The sequence below is a fragment of the Cenococcum geophilum genome (genome assembly GCF_001692895.1).
Source record: "Cenococcum geophilum 1.58 unplaced genomic scaffold K441scaffold_68, whole genome shotgun sequence".
NCBI lineage: Eukaryota > Fungi > Ascomycota > Dothideomycetes > Gloniales > Gloniaceae > Cenococcum > Cenococcum geophilum.
The window spans coordinates 67,537-92,561 of record NW_027137626.1 but is presented as its reverse complement, the minus strand read 5'-3'; the positions used below and the strand labels follow the sequence as shown (position 1 = coordinate 92,561).

Below are 25,025 nucleotides of genomic sequence, written 5' to 3'. Positions count from 1 at the left end.
ACCTTTTGTGAGTGTTGTGAGACTCGAAGCCGAGATGATGGAGCTGGCAACGGCGGACAAAGGGACCCAACGCAAACAAATCCCCATCCGCTCAAATCTCATCCACATCAATTTCCTTTCCGTCGCCCTCCTCCTCGCTGTCATCCCGATCCTCGTCGAATTCGAATCCGATGCCCTCGTCGCCCTGGTCACCGTAGGTATCCGTCTCGTTAATCTTCGCGTTCTCTGGTAGTTCGCCGTACGCCTTTAGGCTTCTTGCCTCATCGGCTGTGTATTTGAGAATAACGTCACCCTTCTCATCTTGATAGTCGCGCAGGGAGAGAAGAATGATGTCGCCTTGGTTGATCCAGACCTTCTTGCGCAGCTTGCCACGGATGTGTGCAAGTCGCCTAGCGCCGTCGAAACACTGGGCTTCGAGACGACCGTTGCCGAGCATTTTGATGACCTGGGCGTATTCTATTGTGAAGAGCGGCTTAGTTAGCGTAACCCTCTATATTTCTTCTAAATTGTATGCAGGCTGCCGTAGTGTAGGGATGGATGCAGTGCTGGGCGGCTGAAAGCTTCCGAGTCAACAAGGAAATCCAAATCATACCTTGACCCTCTTCTTTGAATGTCAACTCGCGCTTCTCATTGTCGTTCTCGTTCTTGCCCCTACGTCGATTCTTGCCTCCCTGTATACCGAATGTAGTTAGTCTTCTAATATTCGGCTTCAAGAGTGCAATGAAGTGGTGGCGGGGTGGTGGGGCTGCCAAGTGGATTGTTCCGACGTACCTTTCCCTTATTCTTAGGCATATTGATTTATTTTCAGGTGTCTTCTTCAGGAGTTGTGGTTTCGGTCTTCGTTCCTATGGTGTTTCCGAGAGGAAGAGTGCGGTGTTGGATCTAGGGTAGTTGTTGTAAGTATGAGTCGTTGGTGAAAGCGGCGGTGGATTTGTACGTGGTGCGTGCTTGTGTGACGGAGAGCGCTTTGCCGAGAACGGATTGGCCCTCGAGATTTGATGCAAGAAGAGCTGGCAATGTACACTAAAATCACCTCCATTTTCATCATAGTGGAAGGCCTTATAATATTTGAAAGACCAGAGCATAAAGGTGATCTATCAGAGCGGTTACGAATAGATCTCAGAATTGCATTCTTCGTTAAAGTATATTTACCTTCATGCTAAAGGGTGTAAAATCCCGTCTTGGCGGCCTACCACTTTTTGCTATACCGAAGCCCTTACCTCCAAAGAATTTCCAGGGCTAGGCAAAGCTCACACGAACACCATTATGTCGACAGAACACCACGTCTGCGCACGTAATTAATGTGCCTTTTCTTCCCTAATGTAATAACATCGAAAAAAGACTTCCTCTTTCTTCTTACATTGTCAATGGACATCCGTCTAGGACCCTCCTCGCCCTTCCCTTTCCTCCGACATCCGCAGACACCCCCTTGAACCATACCCTTCTCGAAATCGCCACAACTCTTCTCTCATTGTCGCACGTCTGTACAAATGACCACCACTTCCACTCCCCTCCGTCATCTCAAACTTCGCATCTTCACCGTTCAATACTCCTCCCAGCACTTTCTCTGGTACGGCACGGCCAACATCCTTTCCGACCCCGCCCACCCTCTCTACATCTCCACACTACGCCGCTCTAAAACCGCCGACCGCTCCGGCCTGTGGTGGACTGCCGCTGGCACTTTCGCTGTAGGCAAGAAGAGAGTCGTACGGAGCTGGGCGGCGCGACGGTTACGGAATGCGTTTGTCGAGGCGCTGGCGAGCCGCGGGTTTGATCGTGATGGGAAGCGGATAGTCGAGTCAGCGAAGGAAGACGGGAAGCGTGATGAGAAGGAGAATCGGATGGCGCAGGGCTCAGCGATGCAGGCTATTAAGCGTGTCGATGAGCGGAGGAACCTCACGGGCACTTTGCGCATACAGGCGAACCCGGTTATCTTGACGGTCAAGTTCGATGCCGTGAAACAGGAGGCTGGGCGGTTGGTTGATGAGCTGGTGAAGATTGCTCGAAAGCAGGACAGGAAGGGGATTAGTAAATAACGAGGCCCACCGCATAATGGCAACGGCAATGGTAATTAGAAAGGAAGAGAGCCAGAACGGGAGCGTAGAGGCTCTCGTCACTATAGGTCTCCTGCAATACTCGGTAAAGATAATATTCATTGAAAGCAGGCTTTGAGGATACTCCATGTCCCTTGAGACGGACACGCTGCGTTAATCGAGAACAGTTCCACTTAATTCCACGACGTGTCTTGACCTTTCCTTTCCTCTCTCTCCGATCGTCTTTCACTCAAATACAAAGTAAATGATAGCTTGACGTTTCCCGTCTGTCTACTTGGGCTTCATGCAACCGGTCAGGGACGACACAGCCTTGCAGGCAGATCTGACGTGTCAACCGGACTCCGCCCGTGCGATCACCGCGACTGCCCTACGGCCCTCAAGCGTATCTGCAATCTCTGTTATGAGGATTGCAGCGATGCTTTAACTATTTTTTTAATTTTTCCCTTGGCTTTTGGCGCGCGGCGAGCCCCCTCTGGAATTTCGATTCCCTGGCTATTGATCGCGACTGAATTTGTCCAGTAGCATCCCCTCAGTGTTCGTGCGGACCGTGCATTGCATCTCCATCTATTTCACCTCTGATACTCTTGACTCGATATCGCTGGGCGAGCCACAATGGGAGACCCACACGGCCGGAAGCGGGAGCGGCTGCAAAAGCTATTCACGAGGAAGAGGAAACTCGCCTCAGGCCTGCTGCCAGAAACGCCTTCCCAGTCGACCTCACTGCCGGCCGATAACCCACCGAAGACTCTCGCTTCGGCTGCGGCTCGTCCGATCGACCCAGATCCTTCCCCTAAATCCATACCAAACATCCCGACGAACGGCAAACCCGAAGACCTTTGGGACAGAGCGGAGGAGGAATTAAGCAATGATAAGGGAAAAGCAGGAATTCTAGAAGCATACAAGGAAATTCTTAGGTCACAGCTCGGTTCGGAGCTTGCCGCAAAGGGGACTGCTAGCCGCCATGAACAGATGAGTCGGCTACTGAATACTAAAGTCGAGGAACTGGAGAGACGGAAATGGAGGCTCCACCTAAGGGATCATAATATAGAGGTTGAAACCCTGTTCAGTGGCGTCGTTAGAAACATCCTCCTTGCCAAGAATATTATATCTGCAGCGCTCGCGGATCCGCATGCTGCATTAGCTTGTGCTGGGGTTTCTGTAATTCTCACTGTAAGCCTAGCAGAGTTTTAACTGTTCTCTAATTTCGCCCCCGCTGAGTAGCTACTGGAGCTAAATCTCCCTCATTTAGCCATTGTATTGGCTATGCTGACACTAAATTCTATATCCGCAGCTACTTATTCAGCCTTCAGAGCAGCGGACCGCGCTCCTACAAGGACTAAACTATATCTCTACTCTTATTTGCCGATTCAATGTTGTCGAACACGTCTACCGTTCGAGAGCGAGAATTCCTTCTCTCCGCCCAGAAGATGCTGTCCAATTTGAGAAGAAATTCGAAGCCAGCTTGACGACACTTTACTCTCAAATCCTCGAATTCCAAGCCCGAGCACTCTGCCACCTGTCCAACCATCCAGTCGCTCAGTTTTTAAAAAATATGTTCAAGTATGACGGTTGGGGTACACTATTGCAAGACATACAGGGGTCAGAATCTCAATGCAAAGGTTTTAAAGATTTGATTGACGGGGAAAAGCTGCACAAAGGGCTTGAGGAGCACAAAGCTCGAATGGGGGAGTTGCAGCAAACCACAAATAACATCATGAACACGCTGAAGAAGGACAGAGAAGAGCAAAAAGAATTGGTGAAGAAAGCGAAGAAAGTGGAGCTCCTCAAGAAACTCTACGCTTCACCCTACAGCGATCGTAAAGACAGAAACCCGGAGCGTGTGGAAGGAACATGTGAATGGTTCACCAATCATCAGCGCTTTCGCAATTGGCAAGAGAGTGAAATGTCAAATCTGCTCTGGGTATCCGCAGATCCTGGGTGCGGAAAGTCGGTTTTGGCAAAGTACCTAGTGGACACCGTCCTGCCGAGCACAGCATCGAGAACCACCTGCTACTTCTTCTTTAAGGATGATCTCGAGGATCAGAGAAGTGCGGTCAGTGCTTTATGCTGTATCCTGCGTCAGCTTTTCATACAAAACAATGCTCTCCTCTCCAATAAGATTCTCGAAAAGTTCGAAATGGATGGAGAGAAACTCATAGGCTCATTTCGCGGTCTTTGGGATATCCTCCTCAGCGCCGCGGAGGATCGCAACGCTGGCGAAATCATCTGCATCCTAGACGCTCTAGACGAATGCAAAGATAAAGGACGAGCTCAGATCGCCGAAGCCTTGCGCGAACTCTATGGGACTAGAACGAGGAAATTTGCGCTGAAGTTTCTCTTGACCAGTCGACCCTACATTCATATTCAACGGTACTTCCAATCTTTGGAGGATCGCCTGCCCACCATTCGCCTGAGTGGGGAAAGCGAGGTCGAGCTCGAGAAAATTTCGCGAGAGATCAACGTTTTCATCAAAAGTAGAATCAAAGACATCGGAGCAAACCTGCAACTCCTACCAGACGAACAAAAGCTTCTGCAGGATGAACTTACTAGGGTCCCTAACCGGACCTATCTATGGGTGTACCTCACCCTGGACATGATACAAAAAAGCGTAAACATTTCCAGGGGCAGTATACGTAGGGGCATTAACGAAATCCCGAAAACCGTTGAGGAGGCGTACGACAAGATCCTGTGCAGGAGCCACGATTCTAAAATAGTTATGAGACTCCTGCATATCATTGTTGCAGCCGCAAGGCCTCTGTCTCTAAATGAGATGGCACTGGCGTTGGCCATCAAAGAAAATCACCGGACATACGACGATCTCGAAGTCGAACTCGAACCAGAAGTCCGATTTCGTGCAACTGTCAGAGAACTCTGTGGCCTCTTCGTGACCATCATAGATTCGAAAATCTACCTGCTTCACCAAACCGCGAAGGAATTCTTAGTTCAGAAAGAGACTTTAGATGCAGCGAATCCTCCCAATCAAAAGAGTAGCCATCTCGTATGGAAATTTTCACTGCCGCCAGCGGATTCGCATCGCATTCTCGCGGAAATCTGCATTTGGTACCTCTTAACGGATTTTGAAACTTATCCTCGAGGCGCTAACCAGGAGAACAACCAATCCTTTGATAACCATGTCTTCCTTGACTATTCGGCTAAAAACTGGGCTGCGCACTTCCGCGCGGCCAATATCAGAAGTGATGCGGCAATAGTTCCTTCAGTGTTAAGGATTTGTGATCCAGACATAAAGAGTTGCTTAACATGGTTCAAAATTTATTGGACGACTATAAATCCAGGTTATCCTGGAAATCTTACTGCCCTTATAATAGCATCATATTTCGGACTAGAGGGGGTGGTGAAGCAGCTGCTCGCAGTGGACAGCGTCGACGTCAACTCCAAGGACAGCGTGTACGGTCGGACGGCGCTGTCGTGGGCGGCAGAGAAGGGGCACGAGGCGGTGGTTAAGCAGCTACTCGCGGTGGACGGCGTCGACGTCAGCTCCGAGGACAACGAGTACGGTCGGACGGCACTGTCGTGGGCGGCAAGGAACGGGCACGAGGCAGTGGTTAAGCAGCTGCTCGCGGTGGACGGTGTTAATGTTAACTCTAAGGACATCAACGGTCGGACGGCGCTGTTGTGGCTGGCAGGAAGTGGGCACGAGGCGGTGGTTAAGCAGCTGCTCACGGTAGACGGCGTCGACGTTAACTCCAAGGACAACAACGGTCTGATGGCGCTGTCGTGGGCTGCACGGAACGGGCACGAGGCGGTGGTTAAGCAGCTACTCGCGGTGGACGGCGTCAACGTTAACTCCAAGGACAAGTATAACGGTCGGACGGCGCTGTCGTGGGCGGCAAGGAACGGGCACGAGGCGGTGGTTAAGCAGCTGCTCGCGGTGGACGGCGTTAATGTTAACTCTAAGGACGGCAACGGTCGGACAGCGCTGTCGTGGCTGGCGGGAAGGGGGCACGAGGCTGTGGTTAAGCAGCTGCTCGCGGTGGACGGTGTTAACATTAACTCTAAGGACGGCAACGGTCGGACGGCGCTGTGGTGGGCGGCAAGGAACGGGCACGAGGTGGTGGTTAAGCAGCTGCTCGCGATGGACGGCGTTGACGTCACCTCTAAGGACGGCAACAGTCAGACGGCGCTATTGTGGGCGGCAAGGAGCGGGCACGAGGCAGTGATTAAGCAGCTGCTCGCGGTGGACGACGTTAACGTTAACTCTCAGGACGGCAACGGTCGGACGGCGCTATGGTGGGCGGCAAGTAACGGGCACAAGGTGGTGGTTAATCAGCTACTCGCGGTGGATGGCGTCGACGTTAATTCCAAGGACGACGTGTACGGTTGGACAACGCTGTCGTGCGCGATGGTAAACAGGCATAAGGCGGTAGTTAAGCAGCTGCTCGCGGTGGACGGCATCGACGTTAACTCGAAGGACGACAAGTACGGTTTAATGGCGCTGTCGCGGGCGGCAAGGAACGGGAACGAGGCGGTGGTTAAGCAGCTTCTCGCGGTAGACGGCATCGACGTTAACTCTAAGAACAACGAATATGGTCAGACGGCGCTGTCGTGGGCGGCAGGGAACGGGCACGAGGCGGTAGTTAAGCAGCTGCTCGTGGTAGATGGCGTCGACGTCAACTCCAAGGACAATAAGTACGGTCGGACAGCGCTATTGTGGGCGGCAGTAAGCGGGCACAAGGCGGTAATTAAGCAGCTGCTCGCGGTAGACGGCGTCGACGTTAACTCCAAGGACAATAAGTACGGTCGGACAGCGCTGTTATAGGCGGCAGTAAACGGGCATAAGGCGGTAGTTAAGCAGCTGCTCGCGGTGGACGGCGTTAACGTTAACTCCAAGGACAACGAGTACGGTCGGACGGCGCTGTTGTGGGCGGCAAGAGACGGGGACGAGGCGGTGGTTAAGCAGCTGTTCGCGGTGGACAGCGTCAACGTTAACTCTAAGGACAACGAGTACGGTCGGACGGCGCTATTATGGGCGGCAAGAGACGGGCACGAGGCGGTGGTTAAGCAGCTGCTCGCGGTAAACGGTGTTAACATTAACTCTAGGGACGGCAACGGTTGGACGGCGCTGTGGTGGGCGGCAAGGAACGGGCACGAGGCGGTGGTTAAGCAGCTACTCGCGGTAGATGGCGTCGACGTCAACTCCAAGGACAATAAGTACGGTCGGACAGCGCTGTTGTAGGCGGCAGTAAGCGGGCACGAGGCGGTAGTTAAGCAGCTGCTCGCGGTGGACGGCGTTAACGTTAACTCCAAGGACAATAAGTACGGTCGGACAGCGCTGTTGTGGGCGGCAGTAAACGGGCATAAGGCGGTAGTTAAGCAGCTGCTCGTGGTAGACGGCGTCGACGTTAACTCCAAGGACGACATCGGTCGGACGGCGCTGTCGTGGGCGGCATATAACGGGCACGAGGCGGTGGTTAAGCAGCTACTTGCGGTGGACAGTGTCGACGTCAACTCCAAGGACGACTTACATCAGACAGCGCTGTCGTTGGCAGCAAAGGACGGGCACAAGGCGGTAGTGGAGCTACTGCAACAGCATAGTAGTCCATCTTTATAATCCATCCTTTTAACGTCCCTACCTACGTCCTACTGCTTGCACTTTCTTATATATTACCTGGGCGTGGCAAATAAAGAGCCCTAGAAAGCAGAAGAAACTACTTTATAAAGTCTGTCTTGAATTTATAAGAATAATAAGCAGGGCTAAGAATAATTATAAATGCGTAATCAGATCTCTCTACTATCTGCTCCAGTTTATATGACGGGATTTAATAATGGTAATAGCAAATATCAGGATGATTAATCTCTAAATGATAGTGCTCATTTCGCCATCAAGGCAGTATGCGCAGCGCGACGCCGGAGACTTCTCTAGATTAGAGCGCTGGCGAGGAAAATTTCCCAAGCAGAAGCCGTAGGTGCCGGAAGGATGTATTACTATGATATTGATATGTCGCACAACTGCTGATGTATTTGGCCGCAGGTGGTGGGTTTTAATTCTAATAATAGAAAATGAAACAGAAATTTTCGGGGTGGTAGAAACTACTTCAATGTCAATCGTATAGCAAATTAAGTGAATAATTATCTCCAGAGTGTTTGTTCACGGCGCGAGAACCCCTCGTTGACTTTTGCAAGAGTTCAGAATGTCCAAATAGATGGGTGGCAATTACTCCAACTTGTTCGTTGTATTCTTTTTAATTCTTCTTCTCTACTGCACCCTCACGCCTATATAATCTTTGCATAACATACCCAAACAGCTAGAAGGGTCCACTCTCCCAGCCTACACAATTCCCACCCAGCTCGACCTTTCCTAGCCCAAAGCATCTACAACTTCACCGCCCTTGCCTTCAACCCATCTAAATCCTCCACCGTGAACTCCACATACCCTTCTTGATCCTCCATCCCAGCAACCCTCGGATGCCCTAGCGCAAATGGGCAAAATAGCATTTTATCCACCATGGGTTTCTCCCCCTTCTCCGCAGCTTCAGCCTCGGCCCGCGCTTGGATAGCCCGTAGGTCGATACCGTCTTTCCGCAGTGGTCCCTTGTTCTGCTTATTATTATGCGTGGGCGCAAGATTTGAGATGATGCGCAGGAAGACGGGGACAGCATATTTGGGGAGGTGGGCACGTGTGTGTGCAAGGAGTGCGTTGTAGTTAAAGCTCGCGCGGAGGTGTGGCGGGATGAAGACTGCGGCGCAGCCCGCGCGACCGTCGTGGCCTGCGAATTGTTAGTGAGTTGGTATGAATGGCAGATATATAATAGATAATAAATAGATATAGAAAAATAAGAGATGAATAGATTGAAAAACGAGACGGTTGACGTGAACAAGTTGTGTTAATAAGAGATGGGTTGGTGACTGAAATAGGAGGTGCGGATAAACGAAAAAGAAACCTACCAGGTACTTCAACACCATACACACTTGCCTCAACGACACCAGGGAAATGTCCCAAGCATTCTGCAACTTCAGCCGTCGAAACGTTCTCACTCTTCCACCGGAAGGTATCACCCAGCCGGTCTAAGAAGAACCACCGTCCATCCGGTGTCCTCCGTAATGCATCGCCCGTCCTATAAAACAGATCCCCTTTTTTGAATACGTTGCGCTCAAACTTCTTTTCAGTCGCCTCTGGGTTTCTCCAGTAGCCCCCGAAAGCAGATTCGCTGGGGATATTGACAAGGATTTCTCCACCTTCTTCGTAAGATTTCCGTTTTGCAAAGCCAGTCTTTGGATCTCGCAATATCTCATTGGTGTCAATGTCGATATCTACTGGAACATATATGTCTCGAAACTTGTGACGCAATATCGCACCGTGGTGGCCCACTGCATTGGTGGAATAGGGTCCTGTGGTTTCAGTTGGCTTCAATGTCTCTCATGCAAGTCTTGCATAAGTCTTTGAAAAAAAAATATGGAAGCTCTGAAATGGCTTACCGTGGCACACGTTTATCAACCCGAAGACTCCTTCTGAGCTGTTGAAGAACTCGCTCACAGTCTGAATTCCAAATCTCTCTCTAAATCGTTTCCACACATCTGGCCTTAAACCATTGCCAAACATCATTTTTACACGATGTTGCTTGTCCTTAGGGCTGGGTGGTGCTGCAAGCAAATATCTTGCTGTCTCACCCACATACACGAAAGCTGTGGAATCAGAGTCCCGGATATCGTCCCAGAATCGGGAGGTGGAGAATTTTTTGCCAATGCAGAAGGTGATGCCATCTAGTATGCAGGTGACCGCCACTGAGCATCCGGTACCGTGATATAGTGGCATGCAGTTGTACCAGCGATCCCCATTGGGACCTGATTTTACGCCAACAGCGCGAGTTCGAGGACCAGCAAGATTTCCAGCACGCTGGACTTGAAATGGGCAGGCCTTGGGAAAGCCAGTTGTTCCACTAAGTTCATAGAATGATATCAGCTCTCGATCACAGGGAATTTGATGCCCGGGAGTGGATGCTGGTAGAAAAAAGGATCGAAAAATAATGGTTGGGCGCAGACCTGGTATAGAATATGCACATGGGAAAGGTCCCTTTGACGCCCTCTCGATATTTTCTCTCAGGTCTCTTTGGCTCCATCCTGCAAATTTCCCCTCTCAAGGCTTGATCTAAAATCACAATTTTTATTCCCAACTCCCCTTCAATCCTATCTCTGACTTGCTCAATTCTCTCTCTACAACCCTTGTCCTCGTCGACTACTAGCAGTTTTGCCCCGCTGATCTTCAAGCAAAGCACCAATGCATCACCACCTAAATTGTAATTTATCAGTGCAGGAGCAGAGCCAACCGCCCAAGATCCCATCAGGCCGAATATGAATTCCGGATGGTTCTGAAGGTAGAACGAAACGAGCTCTCCTGGCTGGACACTGTTTGCGATGAAGAATTGGGCATATCGGCAAGATTGAGCGTGTGTCTCTCCCCATGTGTAGCAACCGGCTCGCGACCAGATACACTGTTCCGTTGCAGGAAGCCGCTTAACTTGTGCTTCGAATCGATACCAGAGGCTGCTACGATCGGCTTTGGCTATTATCTCGGAAATAACCTGTTAGCAGTAGATTCTGAGTTCATTAGAAGACTAGAATATAACGATAGGTAACTGGGGCAGTTCAGTAGTTTGAGAATTAAGGAAATTGATACACACTAGCTTGTTCCCAGTCCCTGTTGGTTGACCAGGCTCTATAAAGCGTACTCAGGTCTTCCTGGATGTGGAATTTGGCATCAAGATATGTTGCGGCAACGGCAGTGCTAGTGAGTGCTGCGGCGGCGGTAGCTGTAAATCAGAGAAGCGGAGAAGAGTCAACCATGGCTCTGAAACCCGAGGTTATCGGTAAATGACAGAGATTCCTACGCACCAAGCGACATACTTTCTCTACCTTATTCGGCCTCGACAATTGGTTTGGTTCTTCGTTGTTTGATACGTCCTCAGGTGGAGCAACGGCAAAGGGAGGCAATTGAGTAGACGCAATGCTAGGAGTGAGTTCTAGCAGAGTGCATTGGGGCCGGAAGGCAATATAGGGTCGGCAGATGGTGATGGAGTGGCCAGTTAAACTAAATGCTTGTCCCACGTCAGGGCCAGGGCCAGGGCCAGACAGGTGATGAATAACCGTCCAACATCCTCGGCCTGTATGCTTGGGACAAGCATTTGTGTACTTCGCCAGACTCCCGCCCTCTAGCACTGGAAAAACCCCACAGGATGCGCGACCAAAAGCGAAATGAGCGTAGCTTGGCCCCACCAAACCAATAGTTGCCGTGCCGGGTCATCTCCAGCGGAGGTACCGTTCCTAAATGCCGAGATTTACCATGCAGCCATATGCCGGAGCTAGGCGATATTTGGTTTCGGCTCCGCGGGCCTGACAACTCCATGCCAAGTAGCAACGGGATACCTTTCCGGTATTATTCTTATACACATAAAGCAACCTTCTGCCTGCATCCAAGACTAGTCGTATCCGACATTACAATAAACTTCATGCGAAAACGCTCAAGAACCCCCGAAACGCCATGCCATCATCACAAGAGCCACGCAAAGTACTTCATCAGAACGCCAACAATCCCGCAAACGCAATCAAGGACGCAACTACAATGCATCTCGCCAACGTCAGAGACAAATTCGACGCCTCAGAACCCGTCTGAGTAGCTGGAGCTGTCCCACTGATGGTGCCACTCGCTGCTCCTGCTCGGCCAGTAGTGGATGCAGCTAATGTCGTCTTGGAAGAACCGCCGAGAACACTTGAAGCCACAACCAAACCTGAAGACTCGCCTCCAGGACCGCCAGCGGCGGTTGTCAGTCCCGGCGCAACTGTCGTAGCCGCTGCTCCCCCAGCACTGCTCGAAGCTGCTGCCGTTGCCGAAGGGCTCTCGGTTCCTGAATCCGCTGACGAAGCCCCAGATGCTGCTGCTGAAGACGCCGCCGCTGACGATGCCGCCGCTGACGATGCGGCAGCGCTCGTCGCTGACTGTGCAACAGAGCTCGCTCCTCCACTCGTTGCGGCGCCTCCGCAGTTCGTTGTTCCTCCCAAATCTACAACCATACCCACGCCTGCCTGCGCGTCCACGTACCCATTATCATCCTGAAACTGCTTCACATCGATGATATCCCCTTGATTCGGTAGTTTCAACGAAGATATATTTTCGTTCCCAGGTTGGCTATACATCAGGAACGTATATTTTCTCCCATTACCAGTCTCCTTGAAAGCTCCTGGCGCTTGATACGCCTGAAGAGGTTTTGTGCTGGACGCGATGTTCACCAATGTGCCATCGTACACGAAGTCCGTTTGAAGGAAATGGAGCGTTCGTGCGCTGTCGCAGGTCGTGTCGAGCATTAAGATCGTATATTTGGCTACCGAAGAGATGCCGGAGGAGTCGCCGAAGGCAAAGGCAGGGGCATTGGCGACTTCTGTACTGGAGTTAGATCAAACAGGTGTACGAGATAGTAAGGAAGATAAATGCCTAGTGAATAACGTACCGGCTTTAGTGAACTTGGTTCCGTCAGCGAACCCTTCAGAAGCCTCGCCGCCTCCGTATGCGGCTTGCATTGAGATTGAGCTTGGATCGAACCCCACGGATAGATCTGCTGGAACGCTCTTCTGGGAGTAGGCGCTCTTTAATAGCGCCGCTGCGCAGAAGAGGTGAGAGAGGTATGTCGTCAACATTTTTGAATATCGGTCAGAGAACGAATAGATCCGTCGAGTCTTCAGTTATCTCGGAGAGTGTAAATAAAGCGTAAGTCAAAGAAAATGGCGAGAAGGGAAGCACAAGAATTCGCCTCCAGGACGGTCGAAGATGAGGGTGAGCAAATGAGAGAAAACAAATCAATCAATGCAACCAAATAACAGAACAGAAAGAATAACAAGCGGTGAATAGAGGTAGATCTCAGATCTGCTGTTTAGAACAAATCTCCCCGTTCCACAGGCGCATTATATATCAGATCAATGCAGGCTAACACCAAGGCTATTACCTTCGCCACATGTCGCAAAAACCGCCACCATTCCAAACTTAACTCTAATTAAGCTTATTTATGACTCTTTCGTTAGCAAAATCCCATGCGCAAAACCATGAAGTGTTTGCAAAATGTCGGGTTGGAGGCGCAGTCGTTTCATCAACGTTTCGGGCAGCCGCCCGGAATTTTCAATGCCGGTTGATGGTGAGGTTGGCATTTTAACATTGCCCCGCCGCACTTCTTCACACCTTTATTTTATGTGCGAATGATCAAGGAGGAATTCGCGCTCGTCTACCTTCGATAATTACTACGGGGGTTTTCTAAAGACAGCGAAGCTTTTACACTCCTTCAGCCTTACCACGCGGCACGTCGTTCAATTACTCCAACAGTTCCAAAGAGACGAAATGTTTTGATGTCTTTTGCTGAATATGCTTCAGGCCTTTTGCGGTTTTTCGTCGCGGTTTTTCATCTCTTAATTCAGGATGTGTAGTTTATTCCTTCTTTTTCCGCTGCGTGAAACGATTCTCGTATTCAAGTCAAGCCACAAGCACAATCAGCCAGCTTATCAGCCTTTTGTAGGATCGCTTGTCGTCGCGCAAAACGCCTCAATCGATAACATTTCGCCTTTTAAGCCTTGCAATTCCCCCTTTATGCTTTCGTTCTATAAGGATACTTGAGTACACAGAATTTATTCATGCCGTAGCCTCAAATTAGCAATGGGACAATGTATTACGGTTCAGTCTGCGCATGTTTTCATCTATTTCTTTGCAACATGTGTCGCACCTCGTCTCACAGACCAATGGGTTCCCTTGGTCACTCCAGCCCGCTCTACGCCAAGCACGAACCGTGCAACTAAGGTGGCGGAGTTTTGCCAGCTGCGGCTGATGGTTATCACCCACCATTGCCATTTATTAATATCGAACCTCCATTTCTCGCTGAAGTCAAAAAGTTTAACACTTCCTCAAACTTCAGCTTCGGCTCGAAGTTACTACAAGTATAAGAAAGACCTCATACAGTTATTTCGAGATGTTTAGCGTCGCGTCCATGTTCATATCACTCACGGTACTCCTCCCCATTCCTGCCGTTCTGGGCTGGAGCTCGGCAACGATAGCTAGCGCAGGGCTAGAGTTTGACAGCACCAATCTTCTGCTTGAGAAGCGCCAAACTGGATGGCAGGCTGGGCCAAGTCAGCGTGGAACTATTACTATTGTCTGGAGCTGTCTATCAACAGTGATTGCGTGTACCTGGACGATCTTGCATCTCAATGTCCCTCGACGCTGTGATAGTGCATGGGATAAAACCCGCCGGAAAACCAAGTGGATGATCATCACAATCCTCTTCCCTGAGTTCATCTTTTCGAAAGCTGTCTGCGAACTTGAGATGGCAGTCGATGACCTATATGCAATGAAAGAAAAGGAAAGGGCAGGTATTCTGGAATGGAAAGTAAGATTCGGCCCTGGAGTGCAATTTTTGCACAAGCTATTCAACCCATTCAAATACTTTGGCCGAGCCCCCGCCTCGGGGCGCACTAGCAGGGCAGGCCAATACACGTGCACATCTCCTGAAAAGCCGGCAACGACTGGCGTTAACGAGGGCTGGCCAGCCAAAGCAGTAACCCACCCAAGCACATTTTCCTACGATCCAGACATGTCGCGGGATGAGGAAAGGGTCTGGACTCTGACCCATTCATATTTCGCCAACATGGGTGGTTTCGAACGACACCGGAACCCGAATCCTAACTTTAACGCCATTATTCCTGTCACAGCTAATACGCTTATCAATTGCTGTGTCGGCTCAGATCATGACCCGCTCCCGACTCTTGCCCTTGATGAAAAAGACATTAATGACAAAGCTAAGGCTGACTGGTTCTTAAAATCTATTGCCGTAGCGCAGATATCGTGGCTTATCTTGTCCGTCATCGTCCGAGCTGTGAGAAAGTTGCCAATCAGCCAGCTGGAAATATGTGCAAGCGCCTTTGCCGTACTGGCAATCGCGACGTATTTCGCAAATTGGCCAAAGCCGAAAGATGTTGGGACCCCCGTTCGGTTCAGAGTCCTAGCCGATACTTATCAATGTGAAGCACAAAAATACCACGGAGAGCCGTTTTTCCGGCGTCAGATCAAGCCATCAGGGACTCTTGGGGCCGTTGTAGGTTGTCGGATCGAAAATGACTTTGTTAGGTTGGACGGATGGCTACCTACTATGGCTATCGCTATGGCCATATCAACGTCTGTTTTCGGAGGTCTTCACTGCCTAGCTTGGAATTTTGAATTTCCAACGAAGGCAGAGCTCGGCACCTGGATGGTTGCGAGCGTTTTATCTGCTACGATACCCACCTTTGCCTTACTGGTAAATATAGTATTTGTCAGTGGAATTCAAGGCGCGGTGCGGACATGTCAGAAAAACTTCGATCAGAAATTTTATATGCGCGATGGAAGGAGTCCAGAGACCTCACACACATGTACTGAATTTTCCAATATATGTGCGAGCCCATTAAGAAGCAACCATCCTGTACGTCCTACAATTACCTATGAGAACGCAAGAGTCCCTTATAGCCGTATCTTAAGCTGACTATCAGATTTAGGGTCTAGCAAAGAAGCTGTCCACCTTTTACTGCACTTGGATAAATTTTATGAATTTTGGAAATCATCACCTCGAAGTGTTTGAATCATACGACGATGCCTTGGAGGCGTGTAGAGCATATAAAGAGACGGAATTAAGGGAAGAACTCCAAACAATGGGGCTTCAACCACGTGAGGTGACCTTTCTTTCCTTCCTTTTTGAAAATCCCGAGTTCGTTCGGGTTGAAAAGGAGAAGCTTGATAGTGTCGTATCGCCTCGCGATTTAGCTTCTCGGCTCATTACTACTATTGGCGGTTTACTCTATGCCGTGACTAGGATTATACTTTTGGTATTAACATTTTGCGCTTTTCGCTCTGTTCCGGAAGGGCTCTTTATCAGTACTTGGACGAGACTCTTACCGAACATATCTTAATTGCGAATTCATGAGTCGGTGATGCCGCTTTTTTAGAATTTAAATATCTATATGTCCTCAGCTATTCCGCATAGATTAAAAGTATTAACTATACTTATAAGAAGGGAGGAGTCAGCTTTAGAAGCCATAGTTCATATAATACTTTATTAAAAGCAGAGAATTTTTTCTAAGTGGGGTATGCTAAGAAATTATCGAAATAAAAGCGATAAATACTGATAAGCGAAAATCTTGATAATTTATCGATCTTATCAGATAATATTTTATTTTCGCCTACCCTGTCTAGATAACATGCCGGGGTATGTTTATTACAGCAACCTTTGGTTCTATAGTCTCTTATATCTCGACTATTTGCGCAGTTATATCTTCAGACGTTGTCCCGAGTACTCTTGTAGACGATACACAGGATTAATACACCAATTATTATGGCATAAGTATGATACCTCGAGGTTGTCAAAACCAGATTAGTTAACAAGCTTTATGTCGACCTGAATCGAAGTTCCTTACTACCATCGTAATACTGTCTGACGACCTAGATCGTCTATACGAACTATGTCTCAGTTGTCTCGTATCTTAAGCTCGTATGTCTTATCGAACGTCTCATTACCTGTTTCTCTTAACTATGACCTACTACATAACGACGTCGTCGTCATTGTATTTGGACCTACCTAATGTATATAAGAGAGCTTCTAGAGCCCTCTTTAATAAACAGAGTTCTCATTCCTGATTGTCCGTTCAACAGCTATAAGCCCAGGCCGTCTACTACATCATCTTTAATTCTAAAGCCTTTATTCCCATTAATTCCAATTATTATCTTAATTATAGACAACCACCCATAATAACTTCTCAACAAGAAATCCCTCCCGTTATTATATCATCCGTTATCCTTATAAGCCTAAACAATTAGGACGAATAGATTAAGGTTATTAAGTTAAAAGCAAATAACAATTATCTCTAGAAGTATGTCGACCTATTAATACCTAAGACCGATCTTCCATAGCTTAAAGAACCTATTTAAGCCTTACCTAAGGATGCTAATAGCCGGGGGAAGACGAAGCTCGCGGACCTAGATAAGGAGAAGAAGGAGGAGCTCTGTACGCTTAAAGCCGACTATAGGGACAATATAAAGCTATACAGAAAACAGCTGTTAGCTCTTAATACGTTGCGTAGCCACATCCTAAGCTCTATCTTACGTACCTATCTCATCTACACGTTTAAATATACCACCACCTATAACGTTTTAGTATCTCTTAAGAAGAGAATTACTCTAACTAACTACGCCTAAAAGCTTTAAATAGCTACTTAATATATAAAGCTTAAGAAGGCGCCTTAAAACTAAAACTTTAAGGTCTAGTTATAAAAGTGGGAGAAGGTATATACTAAGTATAAGGAGCAAGCTCTACCTAAGGTAGATGGTAATTATTTAGTAAAAGACTTTATATATATAGTTAAATTAATTATACCAAGCTGGTTAGAATATTAAAAGAACGAGCTTAATAAGCGTAAGTAGGAGAAGAAGATACTTCCTACCTTCTTTAAACTAGTTAAAATATACCAAAACCACCGTCGTACGGACCTCGCCTAGAAGGGTAAAACCCTATAGAGAGGATCATTCGGAGTTACCTTTAAAGACAAGTTACTAAATTTAAAGCCTAAATTAAAACCTTAATCATTAGCAGATAAGTAGAAGAAGGAAAGGCAACTGCCGCTAGAGTACCTATACGGAAAACGTCACTACTTTAATAAATGCTAGTACATTATAGAGTCAATTTCTCGCCCATCGTGGTTTAAACTAAGTAATAAAATTTAGAAGAAGGTAGATAAGAAGATTACTAATATAACACCCGAAATTAAGGCTCGTATTAAGCAAATTAAAAAAAACGATTAAGCTAATAAAAAGCTAAAGGATAGCAATAAGTAGAGCTCTTAAGAGCCTAGTGGAGGAGCCTTTGCTATTTATTAAGCAGGAGCCTATAATATAACCTCCGATTATAAGCTTTATAATAGCTTTATCCTTAACTTAAAAACCACTATATATATTATTAACGATTAAGCTAGATTTATTAGCGATATTAAGCCTACGTTAGATTAGCTCTACGTAGAATTAAATATAGAAGAGATCGTGGGCTATAGCATAGCTATAGTTATAATTAACTAACTAATAGGTAAGATATAGATGCAGCTCTTATAAGCAGCTTATATACTAAGCTTTTATACTAACCTAATATGCCTCCAAAAGCTTAATAATAAGGGAGTCTATTAGAATAATAAAGAGAACACTATCTTCTCTAGTAACAACAAGACGTACTTCCGCTGTGGCTACTACTATAGTTAGAAAACGGTTAAATATAATAAGCTAAAGGACTTATAAGAGGCTTTATTTGTAACTTAATTAAAGCTAGTAAAGCATTTATTAAAGCCTTTACTAAATCAGGCGGAAGGCCATATATAGCACTAGTAATTAGGCTATGCAGGAAAAGACGTAATTAAATAACTATCTTAGTTAGTAATAGGCGCGATTATAAAAGGCCCGACAATAGTAAAATGCAAATTATATAGAGTAAGTAAAGCTTATAAGGTAATATTAAGAAGACTACTAACTTAGTCGCTAGTTCCTTTCTATAGAATCCACCTTAATTTAATACCCGGAATAGTTGCATTTAATAGCAATAAGTACGTAGTATACTTCCTTAATAACGCGACGCGAATAAATAAGGTAGAGACGATAGCTAAGAAGTTATCCCTTACCTAAATTGTTATTAAATATTGCAATATCATTAAATAATAATATGGCTTTAAGGTAGCCATTATCCACACAGATAGAGAAATATCTCTTATAGGCAAATTTAAGGAATAGGTAGTTAAATAAGGAATTAGTTTTAAAAGATTAGCACCTAATGTTAGCGACTTAGTCAATCGAGGCACGAGCACGGCAAGAGGGACGCGTAAGCCTATACGATTGGTAGTCTATAAACGAGGATCTAAAGCTAAAGAAAGGAAAGGAGAAGAAGAGCAGCGCCGGTTAAAGTAGGGTTCTTTTATGCGGTCCTCTAGTCACATAACCGTAAAGTTCTGCTAAGTTCTGCCAGTTAAGTTCTGCCAAGTTCTGCCAGTGCCGTAACATTACCCCCCCCTCTATAAAAGCCTACCCTTAGGCTTTATAGTCTATATTATGCTTATAGGGCGTTCTTATCTTTATATTCTTCCGGTAGCTTATTGTCTTTGCTATACTAGCACTCTATTCACTTATCTAGGTACTTTAGGGGTCCTGGTTTATTAGGGTAGCAGTTATAAAAATTTTAAAGCTTATAGGGACTACCAATAAAGTTCTATGTAGGGTACTAGGTAGGATTTAGGTTATAGCCTTTCCAACTAACGCGGTACTTTAGCGTTTTCCTTACTAGTTTATAGGCCAGTACTTCTTTAATTTCCTATTTATTGTCGCCATTAACTTAAATTAGTAGGGGAGGTTCGTTCTTTTATCCAGGTAATAGGTTATTTATAGCTTTCCGTAGTTTATCTAGTAAGAAAATAGGGTAAACCTTAATTAAATCCAAGAGCTTTACTTTATACGAGTTACCTATCTTCTTAAAAACCTTATACGGTCCCACTATCTAATAGTCTAGTTTATAGCTAGGCTGTTTCGTCTCTTAGTTCTTTATCGCAACTTAGACTATATCGCCTATAGTAAAGTCGGGTTCGCGCCTATACTTATTTACCTACTATTCCATTAATTTCTAGGCCTTTTCTAGATTTATATAGGCTACCGTCCAGGCTTCCTTTAAGCGCTTAGTGTACTGCTAGGCTTTCTTATAAAACAGTTTCTTATATACGGTCCATAGTCCTTCTAGTCTATCCCAGTTAAAGCTTATTTAGGGTAAATACCCTATTTCTAGTTGGATAGGTGCAAATCCTATAAAGTTATAGGGTAGGGTCGCCTGGGCGTAGTCTATTAGGGGTAATAGTTCGCCCTAGTTATCCTAGAAGTAGTTAATAAAAGGCCAAAATCTCTAATCTAAATATTAATTTACAATCTCCGTCTAGCTGTCTATTTAGGGGTAGTATACTATAGAGAGCTTTAGCCTAATACCTAGAATCTGGGTAAACTTGTTCTAGAAGGCTAATATAAATTACGGGCTATAATCGGATATAATAGTATCTAGTGGTCCGTAAATGCGGTAAACGTAGTAGATATATAGTTAGGCCGCCTCCTTAGCATTAATATTCTTATAATAGGGAATTAAGAACGGGCGCTTACTAAAGCAGTTAACTAGAATTATAACCATATTATATCTATTGCGGTCTATTAGTAGCTTATAGAAGTCTATAGAGATATACTATTAGGGGCGGTTAGGTATTAGGAGAGGTTTTAATAGTTCTGGGGTCTTATCTTATGGAATTATAGATCTACGGCAGCTATTATAGTTCCGTATATAACGGTTAATATTTATAACTATTCCGGGCCAGTAGTAGCGGTCACCAATAATCTTATAGGTTTTATTTTTTTCTAGGGTAGGCCGTAGAGACCTAGGTATAAGCTTTAGTAATAAGCCAGGTCCGTAAGTTCTATTCCTTAGCTACTACTAGCCGTTTTTAGTGCTTAAGTAGTCCGTTTTTAAGGGACTATAGGCTAGTAACGTTCTTTACCTTTTTACGGTATTCCTATAGAGAGGGGGTTGTTTAGTTAGCCTATAGTAGTTTATTAATAAGGTTAAGTTTAGAGGAGTTAATAGGACATATCTCGGCGCCTAAGAAGTCCGTGTTTAGTTCTACCTATATTTAGGGGTTAAGGTATTTTAGTTATAGTAGCGTCTAGGTCTATAGTAAGATCTTTATAGCCGTCTGGTTATCTAGGTCTTACTTACGCCTTATAAGAGCGTCTATACGGTTTATAGTGCCTAGTCTATATATAATTAAGAAGTTAAACTAAAATAGGGTATCCGCCTAGCGTGCCTACTGGGCCGTAAGGGCCTTAGTTATTATAAAGTATTCTAGGGCCTTATAATCTAAAACTACCTTAATCAGCTTAGGGGTCCCCTCTAGCTATATACGCCAATGCTAAAAGCTAGAGATAATAGCTAGCATTTCTTTATTATAGATATGGTAATTTAGCTTAGTATCTATTATAGTCTTTAAATAGTATATAATAGAGTGCTACTCTCCATCCGGTTGCTTCTGGGAAAAAATACTAGCTATCGCGCCGTCTAAGGCATTAGTTTCTAGCATTAAGGGCTGTTTTGGGTCAAAATAGGCAAATAAGGGAGCTAATACTAGCTGTTTCTTAAGCTTATTAAAGGCCTGCCTATATATAGCGTTAAAGTAGAAGGGCTAGTCTTTTCTAGTAAGATAGTTAAGAGGCTAGGCGATCCTGCTATAGTCCTTAATAAAGCGTTAGTAGAAGTTACAAACCCCTAAAAAGGATTGTACCCCCTTTACGGTCCATAGGGGTACCTACTAGTTAATTACGGCCGTTTTCTCTAGGTTGGTTTTAATTCCGTTTATACTAATAATAAAACCTAGGTACTTTATACGCTTAACACTAAACTCTAACTTTTTAATGTTAACCTAGAGGCCAGCCTTATAGAGCCGTTGTAGGACTTTATAGACGTGCTCCTTATATTCTAGCTCGTTCTTAAAGTAGATTATAATATTATCTAAATAGGCCATATAGAAATTATTAAGGTAGTTAAAGAGTATATTATTTATATACCGCTAGTACGTAGCTAGTCTATTAGTTAGTCTAAAAAAAAGCACTTTATATTTATACGTTCTATAACGGGTCTAAAATATAATAAAATCTTTAGACCTAGGGTCTATCCTAATTTGGTAGAAGGCCTAGCGGATATTAAGCTTTATAAAGACCTTAGCTCTACTTATTTAGGCTAAAGTCTTATTAAGTAAAGGCAGCGGATAGTAATCCTTATAGGTTATATTATTTAGCTTATAGTAGTTAATATAGAAGCGGAGTCCTCTATTTAGCTTTTTAATAAAGAAAATAGGCGAGGTAAAAGGGGCTTAGCTAGGCTTAATAAAGCCCTTATTTAGGTTATTAATAAAATACTGCTTTATAGCCTATAATTTGGTAATAGACTACTTATAAATGGGGCTAAAGCTAAGGGTATTTTCTTTACCCTGCTTAATCTTAATCTTATAATTATATAGTTAGTAAAAATTCTTTCTTGTTAATAGAATCTATTCAAAAGGAGCTCTTGCTGCACCCGGCCTAAAAAGACCAAAACTAACCAAAAGAACCCTGAAAAACACCCAGAGAATCCCCCTGAGATGCATGCATCGTAGGGGAGGCACACGTCGAACGACGGTGGCTCGTACTTACGCGCGACCGCTAGAACTACGCCTAGCAATAGCCCTCCACAATAAAGACGGGCGAATACCACACTATAAAGCGGAAATACCTCTATTAAGAAGGCATCTAATAAAATATAAAGCCTATTAGACGCGTCTAGTATTTAAAATTGTGGGGGAGTAACTGTTAGCTATAACGAACTAATATAGCTAGCAAAATAGCTCCGCTAGTTTAGTAAACCTTAGGCGCCCCTCTAGCAAACCCTTAATTAAATCCTCTAACGGCTAAGCAAAATTAAAAATAAGTATAACTCCCCCTTACTGGCGAACCGCACTTAGGCCGCCGTAGCTGTGCTTTTATAGTATAGGGAACCTACCCCCCTTAAGTTAATAACTGGGTATATAATTATAATATAACCAAATATAGAATAAGCAGAGGGGCTTAGGGGATAATTAGAAATAGAAGTCCTTATAAAGATACGTAAAGAGGTCTATAACGCTATTATAGTTTAATACCTTAAGAGCGGAGACATTAAAGTTATCTTAAAGGACTAATAGGCAAAGGAACGAGCTATAAGGGTAGGAGATAGGCTAGGAGAATGTATTAGCATAAAAGTACTTTATGAGGATTACCTAGTTAAAGTCCTAGCGGTTCCTATAAGCCTTAGGGTAGAAAAGGGACGCTAGGCGGACAATATAGTAATTATATAGGAGATAGTAAGATAAACGGAACGCCTTATACTAGGACTTAAAATCACCCAAATCTAATGGCTTTAATAGGAAAATATAAACTAAGCATATAATGAGAATAATAAGAGGATATAAGGGTCGCTAGAGACTCGCTAGGGAGACGCCAGACGAACGTATAGCTCCCTTATTGTTAGCATATATATACTAGGAATATAAAAACTCCTTATCTAAAAAGGAATAATTATAAATGGCCTTATATATAATATAAGGCTCTATAACCACAGACTACGCCTAAAATAATGCTATTGCTATATATAATAGGGATACACCTAATCTATATACGCAGTATAGGTGTGCTATAGCCACTGTGTAGGCCCCTATAATACGAGATATTGCTTAAATTAAGACTAAATAAAATGCGTGAACTGCCACTAAAGCATACATAAGGCGTGGGAGAGAGAAGACTGTATTAAATATAGGAGACGGAAGGCAAGGGCTTAATAGCTGCGGGAATAACTGCACGCTAGGTTATACGAATAGAAATAATAGGCGATAAGCTAGGGGGACGCAGGCGCCTTTCTAGCATTTCCTACCTTTAATACTAGAGGGCTAGGCCAGCTATCCCAAGCCTTAACGGGCCAGAAGCGACGCCGTGCGATATCACTAGACTAATTAGGGATATAAGGGTTATAGGGGATATAAGGGAGAGGACGCCCCATAGGAAGACCCCTATGGACAGCGACAGTAGGCTTAAGACTAGGATAATTAAGAATTAGACTTAATGTAGTAAATATAACATTTGCAGCCGACCTATAAAGGGCATATAGCCGACTAGTAAGAATAGGGGAAGAACTGGTAATAATAATAGATTTAGATATAAAAGCGCTAATAGGAATATAAGACACGGGAATGGAAAGCTCTATATAAAATAAGTAGTAACTAGGGTGTAAATATAAGAGATAGAAGCTTCGAATATTCTAGAGAAAGTAGAAATAGAAGAAGCGAGGAATAAAGGAGAGTTAAAGGACCCTCGCTGGGGGTCCGCCACCTATCCATTATATAGTATAACTGCGGTAATACAAACCACCGCTTCGCAAGGCCCCTATTAGATAGTTTAGACCTAGAGAAATACTATATCCTTACTATATAAGAACCGTATTATAATACCTTTATATAATTAATATACTGCCCCTAAGGATTCTAGCTCCTATATAAACCAAAAGCAGCTATACGCGTGTGCTTTATAATTAGTAAGGCTATTAGCCTATTCTTATAGTTATAGTAGGCAGTTAACCTAGATATTGCAGTTATAATAATTTAAATATATAGGGGACCGGTATAAATTATTAATGTGTATAACCCTAGGGTCGAAGGGGTCCTATAAACAGAGAATATTATATCGGTAATAAGCTTACTAGAAACCGAAGGTATAGAGTCTATCCTACTAGGAGACATAAACCTCTACTACCTGCGGTAGGGGGGTATCTATGTTACTGCAGATTAATAGTTAGAGTGCCTACTAAGAGCTATAGATATCTAGGGCCTTAAGCTAGCTACCCCCCTAGGAGCAATTATATGGCAATAAGGCACCGCTAGAAGTATAATTAACCTTATATTTATAGACAAAGGCCTATACTAGAGACTTAAAAGGTATAACCCCAAAGAAGAATAGGCACTTACCCTAGACTATATCCCTATTTAGATACAGCTAGACCTAGATACTAAAGCGCAACTAAATAGAAAAAGATATGCAATAAGGAAGCTTAAGACAAATAGTTTCCTTAATATAGTTAAATAACAACTCTAAAATCTAGAAGAAATCCACCTAATACCAAACAAGTAAGGCTTATTGGCCACCCCTAAGGAAATCGACTGAAGACTAGAAAGGATCCAGGCAGCGATTAAAAATAGGCTAGAAGAGTACTGCCCGATCTTAAAACCGGGCCCCTATACGCAATACGTATAGTCTATATAATGCGTAGTTCTGGTTACTAGCTAATGACGAGTAAGAAGGAAATATATAAGTAGCTATAACCCTAAAGACGAGAGATGATA

General features: G+C 45.0%; 7 protein-coding genes across 7 annotated transcripts; 4 read left to right on the top strand and 3 right to left on the bottom strand.

Annotated features, from left to right (window-relative positions):
- Positions 1–91: 91 nt before the first annotated feature.
- On the bottom strand, positions 92–674 carry K441DRAFT_588965 (eukaryotic translation initiation factor 1A, X-chromosomal; the record flags this gene model as incomplete). The annotated part of the gene is made up of 2 exons (XM_067644737.1): positions 92–456; positions 593–674. Coding segments are annotated over 2 exons (447 nt in total), but the record flags the coding sequence as incomplete, so codon positions are not given.
- A 909-nt stretch (positions 675–1,583) lies between these two features.
- On the top strand, positions 1,584–1,997 carry K441DRAFT_485391 (uncharacterized protein; the record flags this gene model as incomplete). Its single annotated transcript, XM_067641927.1, has 2 exons — positions 1,584–1,821; positions 1,858–1,997. Coding segments are annotated over 2 exons (378 nt in total), but the record flags the coding sequence as incomplete, so codon positions are not given.
- A 669-nt stretch (positions 1,998–2,666) lies between these two features.
- Positions 2,667–5,001, top strand: K441DRAFT_589048 (uncharacterized protein; the record flags this gene model as incomplete). Its single annotated transcript, XM_067644744.1, has 2 exons — positions 2,667–3,224; positions 3,346–5,001. Coding segments are annotated over 2 exons (2,214 nt in total), but the record flags the coding sequence as incomplete, so codon positions are not given.
- A 612-nt stretch (positions 5,002–5,613) lies between these two features.
- K441DRAFT_483694 (ankyrin) lies at positions 5,614–5,946 on the top strand (the record flags this gene model as incomplete). Its single annotated transcript, XM_067641912.1, has 1 exon — positions 5,614–5,946. A coding segment is annotated over one exon (333 nt), but the record flags the coding sequence as incomplete, so codon positions are not given.
- A 2,271-nt stretch (positions 5,947–8,217) lies between these two features.
- Positions 8,218–11,067, bottom strand: K441DRAFT_621275 (acetyl-CoA synthetase-like protein). Its single transcript, XM_067645965.1, has 6 exons — positions 10,902–11,067; positions 10,691–10,819; positions 10,053–10,572; positions 9,489–9,949; positions 8,958–9,401; positions 8,218–8,779 (listed from the first exon to the last, which is right to left on the bottom strand). Exons 1-6 carry the CDS (start codon positions 10,909–10,911, stop codon positions 8,385–8,387), a joined length of 1,959 nt encoding a protein of 652 aa, XP_067497867.1. The 5' UTR covers positions 10,912–11,067; the 3' UTR covers positions 8,218–8,384.
- Positions 11,068–11,535: 468 nt separating this feature from the next.
- Positions 11,536–13,049, bottom strand: K441DRAFT_311911 (uncharacterized protein). The gene is made up of 2 exons (XM_067641109.1): positions 12,512–13,049; positions 11,536–12,442 (listed from the first exon to the last, which is right to left on the bottom strand). Exons 1-2 carry the CDS (start codon positions 12,696–12,698, stop codon positions 11,583–11,585), a joined length of 1,047 nt encoding a protein of 348 aa, XP_067497866.1. The 5' UTR covers positions 12,699–13,049; the 3' UTR covers positions 11,536–11,582.
- A 962-nt stretch (positions 13,050–14,011) lies between these two features.
- On the top strand, positions 14,012–16,108 carry K441DRAFT_700543 (uncharacterized protein; the record flags this gene model as incomplete). The annotated part of the gene is made up of 2 exons (XM_067653256.1): positions 14,012–15,496; positions 15,570–16,108. The coding sequence occupies 2 exons, from the start codon at positions 14,012–14,014 to the stop codon at positions 15,978–15,980; spliced, it is 1,896 nt and encodes a 631-aa protein (XP_067497865.1). The 3' UTR covers positions 15,981–16,108.
- Positions 16,109–25,025: the final 8,917 nt, after the last annotated feature.